Source organism: Oncorhynchus keta, unplaced genomic scaffold, assembly GCF_023373465.1.
Source record: "Oncorhynchus keta strain PuntledgeMale-10-30-2019 unplaced genomic scaffold, Oket_V2 Un_contig_2223_pilon_pilon, whole genome shotgun sequence".
NCBI lineage: Eukaryota > Metazoa > Chordata > Actinopteri > Salmoniformes > Salmonidae > Oncorhynchus > Oncorhynchus keta.
Window position 1 is genome coordinate 6068 of NW_026282817.1, and position 8933 is coordinate 15000.

The 8933-nt window shown below is 45.9% G+C and overlaps 1 protein-coding gene across 2 annotated transcripts in view; it reads right to left on the reverse strand.

Annotated features, from left to right (window-relative positions):
- Positions 1-4853: 4853 nt before the first annotated feature.
- The window catches only part of LOC127921378 (RNA-binding motif, single-stranded-interacting protein 3-like), a 54608-nt gene continuing 50528 nt past the window's right edge, over positions 4854-8933 (reverse strand). For both annotated transcript variants that reach the window (XM_052505089.1, XM_052505088.1), the window contains exons 2-3: positions 8683-8834; positions 4854-4989 (exon numbers count right to left, since the gene is read on the reverse strand). In XM_052505089.1, the coding sequence (XP_052361049.1) occupies positions 4869-4989; positions 8683-8834 (273 nt within the window). In that variant the 3' untranslated portion in view covers positions 4854-4868. The remainder of the gene's footprint in view (positions 4990-8682; positions 8835-8933) is intronic.

Genomic DNA, 8933 nt, shown 5'->3' on the forward strand with positions numbered 1-8933 from the left:
ACTAATGGATAAACAGCAGATAAACAAGGGAGATAAATGAACAGAACAGATCCTTGCTGGGGAGACGTATTCCCTCTGAGTGTGTCTATAGCAGCGAACAAACCCTGTGGGTTGTAGTTAACCTCTTTCTGGCAGCTTGATTTCCCCATTTTTACCAGCCGTAGAGAGTAGGGACGATCTCAATTTGACGGGTCACCCCACACATCCACGCACATCACTGGAGGCTGTGACAGACTGAATCCTTGTCCCCTCTCTGAGTTGACAGGGCTGGAACTGGGGTATAATAGGTATCACACGCACACATGAACGCTCGCACCCACACACAGCCATCTGGGGTTTCATCTCTGTCATGCTAGAGCTATATTATCTCTGTCATCATCGAGCTATATTATCTCTGTCATAATATAACTATTTCATCTCTGTCATAATAGAACTATATTATCTCTGTCATAATAGAACTATATTATCTCTGTCATAATATAACTATTTAATCTCTGTCATAATAGAACTATATTATCTCTGTCATAATAGAGCTATATTATCTCTGTCATCATAGAACTATATTATCTCTGTCATAATAGAGCTATATTATCTCTGTCATCATAGAGCTATATTATCTCTGTCATAATATAACTATTTAATCTCTGTCATAATAGAACTATATTATCTCTGTCATAATAGAACTATATAATCTCTGTCATAATGGAGCTAAATCACCTCTGTCATAATTGAACTAAATAACCTCTGTCATACTAGAACTAAATCACCTCTTTCATAATAGAACTAAATCACCTCTGTCATACTAGAACTAAATCACCTCTTTCATAATAGAACTAAATCACCTCTGTCATACTAGAACTAAATCACCTCTTTCATAATAGAGGGAAATAGAACTAAATCACCTCTGTCATAATAGAACTAAATCACCTCTGTCATAATATAACTATATTATCTCTGTCATAATAGAACTATATAATCTCTGTCATAATGGAGCTAAATCACCTCTGTCATAATAGAACTAAATAACCTCTGTCATACTAGAACTAAATCACCTCTTTCATAATAGAACTAAATCACCTCTGTCATACTAGAACTAAATCACCTCTTTCATAATAGAACTAAATCACCTCTGTCATACTAGAGCTAAATCATCTCTGTCATAATAGAACTAAATCACCTCTGTCATAATAGAACTATATTGTCTCTGTCATAATAGAACTAAATCACCTCTGTCATAATAGAGCTAAATCACCTCTGTCATAATATAACTATATTGTCTCTGTCATAATAGAACTAAATAACCTCTGTCATAATAGAACTAAATCACCTCTGTCATAATAGAACTAAATCACCTCTGTCATAATAGAGCTAAATCACCTCTGTCATAATAGAACTAATTCACCTTTGTCATAATAGAGCTAAATCACCTCTGTCAAAATAGAGCTAAATCACTTTGGTAAAAGACCACCATGCAATGCTGAAGACAAGCAATTGAGTCCAAAATATTCTCCATGGACCTCTGGTCAAGAGTAGTGCACTATATAGGGAATAGGGCTCTGGAAAAGAGTAGTGCACTATATAGGGAATAGGGCTCTGGTAAAGAGTAGTGCACTATATAGGGAATAGGGTTCTGGTAAAGAGTAGTGCACGATATAGGGAATAGGGCCCTGGTCAAGAGTAGTGCACCATATAGGGAATAGGGCTCTGGTCAAGAGTAGTGCACATACTTTACATGATCACACCTATCTAAACACACATTACATGATTATAAAATATATCTATATACATCTACTGTATCTTCTACCAGAGCCCCTAGGGAATAGGGGATCCAGACCCTACTGTATCTTCTACCAGAGCCCCTAGGGAATAGGGGATCCAGACCCTACTGTATCTTCTACCAGAGCCCCTAGGGAATAGGGGAATACCATAGGGAATAGGGGATCCAGACCCTACTGTATCTTCTACCAGAGCCCCTAGGGAATAGGGGATCCAGACCCTACTGTATCTTCTACCAGAGCCCCTAGGGAATAGGGATCCAGACCCTACTGTATCTTCTACCAGAGCCCCTAGGGAATAGGGGATCCAGATCCTACTGTATCTTCTACCAGAGCCCATAGGGAATAGTGTGCCATTTGGGATCCAGACCCTACTGTATCTTCTACCAGACCCCATAGGGAATAGTGTGCCATTTGGGATCCAGACCCTACTGTATCTTCTACCAGAGCCCATAGGGAATAGTGTGCCATTTGGGATCCAGACCCTACTGTATCTTCTACCAGAGCCCATAGGGAATAGTGTGCCATTTGGGATCCAGACCCTACTGTATCTTCTACCAGACCCCATAGGGAATAGTGTGCCATTTGGCATCCAGACCCTACTGTACTGTAGTACATCTCTGTTCAGTATAGTCACATGTTACTCCACTGACTGTGGCTAATCGTCCAGGTTTCCAACATCCCCGTCTCATTCAGTCTGGTTACGAGTCTCTATGAGGACGACCTGCTGGCCGAGTCCAAACGGCGACGATCAGTTACACCTTTACAATCCATAGGCTACACACACTATCACTTCACTGGAACTGAGGTGCACGTACAGTACGTGCACACACACACGTACGGTACCGAAGGAGGCGGCTGGCGGTGTCCCGGGAGTATCAGACAAAGATAGATGGAGTGATCCATGTGGTCCTTCTGTGGCTCAGTTGGTAGAGCATGGCGCTTGTAACGCCAGAGTAGTGGGTTCGATTCCCGGGACCACCCATACGTAGAATGTATGCACACATGACTGTAAGTCGCTTTGGATAAAAGCGTCAGCTAAATGGCATATATATCATGCACCTGTCTTCCTGTCTGCCACACAGATACACCTCACAGACCATATCTCTAGATCAGAGACCTACAATCTACCTCTCTCTCTCTCTCTCTCTCTCTCTCTCTTCCTGTCTGCCACACGGATACACCTCACAAACCATATCTCGAGATCTACAATCTACTGCTCTCTCTCTCTCTCTCTCTCTCCCTGTCTGCCACACGGATACACCTCACAAACCATATCTCTAGATCAGAGACCTACAATCTACTGCTCTCTCTCTCTCTTCCTGTCTGCCACACGGATACACCTCACAAACCATATCTCTAGATCAGAGACCGCTCGACAATCTGCTGTCTTCCTGTCTGACACACAGACCATATCTCTAGATCTAGATCTACAATCTACTGCTCTCTCTGTCTTCCTGTCTGCCACACAGATACACCTCACAAACCATATCTCTAGATCAGAGATCTACAATCTACTGCTCTCTCTCTCTCTCTCTCTCTTCCTGTCTGCCACACGGATACACCTCACAAACCATATCTCTAGATCAGAGACCACTTGACAATCTACTGTTCTCGCTGTCTTCCTGTCTGACACATAGATACACCTCACAAACCATATCTCTAGATCAGAGACCTACAATCTACTGCTCTTCCTGTCTGCCACACAGATACACCTCACAAACCATATCTCTAGATCAGAGATCTACAATCTACTGCTCTCTCTTTCTCTCTCTCTCTCTCTCTCTCTCTTTCTCTCTTTCCCTCCCTCCCTCCCTCCCTCCCATCCCCTCATCTCTCTCTCTCTTCCTCTCCAGCCCCTCATCTCTTTCTATCTTCCCCTCTATCCCTCATCTCTCTCTCTCTTCCTCTCCAGCCCCTCATCTCTCTCTCTATCTTCATCTCTATCCCCTCATCTCTTTCTATCTTCCCCTCTATCCCTCATCTCTCTCTCTATCTTCATCTCTATCCCCTCATCTCACTCTCTCTTCCTCTCTATCCCCTCATCTCTCTCTCTATCTTCCTCTCTATCCCCTCATCTCTCTCTCTATCTTCCTCTCTATCCCCTCATCTCTCTATCTTCCCCTCTATCCCTCATCTCTCTCTCTATCTTCATCTCTATCCCCTCATCTCACTCTCTCTTCCTCTCTATCCCTCATCTCTCTCTCTATCTTCATCTCTATCCCCTCATCTCTCTCTATCTTCCTCTCTATACCCTCATCTCTCTCTCTATCTTCCTCTCTATCCCCTCATCTCTCTCTCTATCCTCTCCCTCCTCCTGTGGTTCAGAATCAAACCTGGAGGCTCTGAGCCAGAAGGACAGCCCATGGAGAGAGGAGTGCCATCAGACACAGCGCAGTAGGAAACTGAGCTCAGCTTGAGCCAGACAGGAACCATCACGGAGGCATGAGGACCCCAGTCTGACAGGTTAGGACGGCTATGTGCCTGTGTGTAAACCAGGGTTCTGCCTGGGGTGTTTACGGCTGTGTTTATAGGGAAGGGGATGTCAGAGACTCAGTTACTTTGGGATTTATTGACACACTTGTAAAATCATCCCGAGGTACTTTCAGGACACAGAACAGGTTTCTCCACGGCTGATATTAAAAGGTCCAATGCACCTGTTTTAATCTCAATATCATTTTCTGGGTAACAATTAAGTCCTTTTCTGTGATTGTTTTCAACTAAAATGGTCAAAAAGAAACAGAAATAGCTTCTTAGCAAAGAGGAATTTCTCAAACAAGAATTCTGCTAGGACTGTCTGGGGCGGGGGCTGAAAACTAGCTGTTATTGGCAGAGAGGTTTTAGAACTCTCTTTCTTATTGGTCGATTCAATAATGTATCGCCTGGTGATGTCACCCGGCAAGCCAAAACTCCATCCCACCAAAACAGGCTGAAATTTCAGGTTCTTACACTTAAAGGGCTTTATCATCGTTTTCACTATTTCACAGTATCATTCCAACCTCATAGTGTGAAAATACACACACACAACACAGGAAAAATTACATTTTTTGAACTACACGTGGCCTTTAAGATACAAATCGAAGCACTTTGAACTCAACACCCCCAGAAAAGACAAGAGTAGCTGTTCCTCATACCTGGTACGCCTGGAGGAGTCTTCAGAAACTTTCCATTGAAATGTTGAATCACCACATCACACTTCTCTGTTGACTCCATCCTGAGAGGGGTGAGGGGGGCAGAGAGATAGGGGGGAGAGGGGGCAGAGAGGGGGGGGTAGACATAGGGGGAGGAGGGGGGGCAGAGAGAGGGGGCAGAGAGAGGGGGGCAGAGAGAGGGGGCAGAGAGAGGGGGCAGAGAGGGGGGGCAGAGAGAGCGGGTGTGGAGGGGGAGAGAGAGACAGGACAGGGCGAGATCATGATGAGAAAACAAAAAGATAATTACTTGACACATTGGAAAGAATTAACAAAAAAACTGAGCAAACTAGAATGCTATTTGGCCCTAAACAGAGAGGACACAGCGGCAGAATACCTGACCACTGTGACTGACCCAAACTTAAGGAAAGCTTTGACTATGTACAGACTCAGTGAGCATAGCCTTGCTATTGAGAAAGGCTGTTAGGAAAGCTTTGACTATGTACAGACTCAGTGAGCTTAGCCTTGCTATTTAGAAAGGCCGTTAGGAAAGCTTTGACTATGTACAGACTCAGTGAGCATAGCCTTGCTATTGAGAAAGGCCGTTAGGAAAGCTTTGACTATGTACAGACTCAGTGAGCATAGCCTTGCTATTGAAACAGGCCGCCGTAGACAGACATGGCTCTCAAGAGAAGACAGGCTATGTGCTCACTGCCCACAAAATGAGGTGGAAACTGAGCTGCACTTCCTAACCTCCTGCCCAATGTATGACCATATTAGAGAGACATATTTCCCTCAGATTACACAGGACCACAAAGAACTTGAAAACAAATTCAATTTTGATAAACTCCCATATCTACTGGGTGAAATACCACAGTGTGACATCACAGCAGCAAGATTTGTGACCTGTTGCCACAAGAAAAGGGCAACCAAGTGAAGAACAAACACCATTGTAAATACAACCCATATTTATGCTTATCTATTTTCCCTTGTGTACTTTAACCATTTGTACATCGTTACAACACTCTATATAGACATAATATGACATTTGAAATGGCTTTATTCTTTTGGAAGTTTATGAGTATAACATTTACTGTTCACTATTTATTGTTTATTTCACTTTTGTTTATCCATTTCACTTGCTATGGCAACGTAAACATGTTTTCCCATGTCAATAAAGCCCCTTGAATTGAGAGAGGGAGGGAGAGAGAGAGAGGGAGAGAGAGAGAGAGAGAGAGAGAGAGAGAGAGAGAGAGAGAGAGAGAGAGAGAGAGAGAGAGAGAGAGAGAGAGAGAGAGAGAGAGAGAGAGAGAGAGAGAGAGAGAGAGAGAGAGAGAGAGAGAGAGAGAGAGAGAGAGAGAGAGAGACAGACAGACAGACAGACAGGCAGAGAGACAGAGACAGAGAGAGAGAGAGAGAGAGAGAGAGAGAGAGAGAGAGAGAGAGAGAGAGAGAGAGAGAAATAGAGGGGAGGTCAAACACACTAACAGGCCTTTCCTGTGGGTTGCTTAAGGAAACAGAGGAGGAGGGAGATGAGGAAGGAGGAAGAAGGAAGAGAGGAAGGGAAGAGGATGGGGACTGGATGTTGTTTCCTTTGTCCACTGAAAGGCTAAATTCACTGCTCTCTGCTCTGCTCTCTGCTCTCTACTCTCTACTCTCTGCTCTCTGCTCTCTGCTCTCTGCTCTCTGCTCTCTGTTCTCTGTTCTCTACTCTCTGCTCTCTGTTCTCTGCTCTCTGCTCTCTGATCTCTGATCTGCTCTCTGCTCTCTGTTCTCTGTTCTCTGTTCTCTGCTCTCTGCTCTCTGCTCTCTGTTCTCTGCTCTCTGGTCTGCTCTCTGCTCTCTGTTCTCTGTTCTCTGCTCTCTGCTCTCTGATCTGCTCTCTGCTCTCTGTTCTCTGCTCTCTGCTCTCTGCTCTCTACTCTCTGCTCTCTGCTCTCTGCTCTCTGTTCTCTACTCTCTGCTCTCTGTTCTCTGCTCTCTGCTCTCTGCTCTCTGATCTGCTCTCTGCTCTCTGCTCTCTGATCTGCTCTCTGATCTGCTCTCTGATCTGCTCTCTGCTCTCTGCTCTCTGATCTCTGCTCTCTGCTCCCTGATCTGCTCTCTGATCTGCTCTCTGATCTGCTCTCTGATCTGCTCTCTGATCTGCTCTCTGATCTTCTCTCTGATCTGCTCTCTGCTCTCTGATCTGCTCTCTGTTCTCTGCTCTCTGATCTGCTCTCTGATCTGTTCTCTGCTCTCTGCTCTCTGATCTGCTCTCTGCTCTCTGATCTGCTTTCTACTCTCTGATCTGCTCTCTGCTCTCTGCTCTCTGATCTGCTCTCTGATCTCTGATCTGCTCTCTGATCTGCTCTCTGATCTGTTCTCTGTTCTCTGATTTGTTCTCTGCTCTCTGCTCTCTGCTCTCTGCTCTCTGATCTGCTCTCTGATCTCTGATCTGCTCTCTGATCTGCTCTCAGCTCTCTGATCTGTTCTCTGTTCTCTGATCTGCTCTCTGCTCTCTGATCTGCCCTCTGCTCTCTGCTCTCTGCTCTCTGATCTCTGATCTCTGATCTGCTCTCTGATCTGCTCTACGACGCAGCTCCTTTGTGAGGCCCTGTTCATCTCTGTTCACCCAATCATGTCTGAAGGGCTAATTATCAGCTGAGCTTGGCAGGGAGTCAGAGGGTGATCCTAGAGAGGTCTGTCGCTAGTCATTCTGTCAGGGAGTCAGACGGTGATCCTAGACAGGTCTGTCTCTAGTCTTTCTGTCAGGGAGTCAGAGGGTGATCTCAGAGAAGTCTGTCTCTAATCATTCTGTCAGGGAGTCAGAGGGTGATCCTAGAGAGGTCATTCTGTCAGGGAGTCAGAGGGTGATCCTATAGAAGTCTGTCTCTAGTCATTCTGTCAGGGAGTCTGAGAGTGATCCTAGAGAAGTCTGTCTCTAGTCATTCTGTCAGGGAGTCAGAGGGTGATCCTAGAGAAGTCTGTCTCTAGTCATTCTGTCAGGGAGTCAGAGGGTGACCGTAGAGAAGTCTGTCTCTAGTCATTCTGTCAGGGAGTCAGAGGGTGATCCTAGAGAAGTCTGTCTTTAGTCATTCTGTCAGGGAGTCAGAGGGTGATCCTAGAGAGGTCTGTCTCTAGTCATTCTGTCAGGGAGTCAGAGGGTGATCCCAGAGAGGTCGTTCTGGCAGGGAGTCAGAGGGTGATCCTAGAGAAGTCTGTCTCTAGTCATTCTGTCAGGGAGTCAGAGGGTGATCCTAGAGAAGTCTGTCTCTAGTGTCATTCTGTCAGGGAGTCAGAGGGTGATCCTAGAGAAGTCATTCTGTCAGGGAGTCAGAGTGTGATCCTAGAGAGGTCATTCTGTCAGGGAGTCAGAGGGTGATCCTAGAGAGGTCATTCACAAGTCATTCTGTCAGGGAGTCAGAGGGTGATCCTAGAGAAGTCTCTCTCTAATCATTCTGTCAGGGAGTCAGAAGGTGATCCTAGAGAGGTCTGTCTCTAGTCATTCTGTCAGGGAGTCAGAGGGTGATCCTAGAGAAGTCATTCTGTCAGGGAGTCAGAAGGTGATCCTAGAGAGGTCATTCTGTCAGGGAGTCAGAAGGTGATCCTAGAGAGGTCATTCTGTCAGGGAGTCAGAAGGTGATCCTAGAGAGGTCATTCTGTCAGGGAGTCAGAAGGTGATCCTAGAGAGGTCATTCTGTCAGGGAGTCAGAAGGTGATCCTAGAGAGGTCATTCTGTCAGGGAGTCAGAGGGTGATCCTAGAGAGTTCTGTCTCTGTGTGTGTGTGTGTGTGTACCTGGCGAAGCCGACTCCTCTGCTGACCCCGGTGGCGTCCCGTAGTACCCGTGTGGAGATGACGTGACCGAACGGTTTCAGCATGTTCTCCAGCTCCTGCTCATCCATGGACACAGGCAGGTTGGAAACGTACAGGTTAGTGGGATCCTGTTCCTGCTGTGGGGGAAGGGGTTGCTGTGGGGGAAGAGGGGGAGAGAGAGAGGGGAGAGGGGGAGGGAGAGGGAGAGAGGGAGGAGAGGGAGGGAGAGGGAG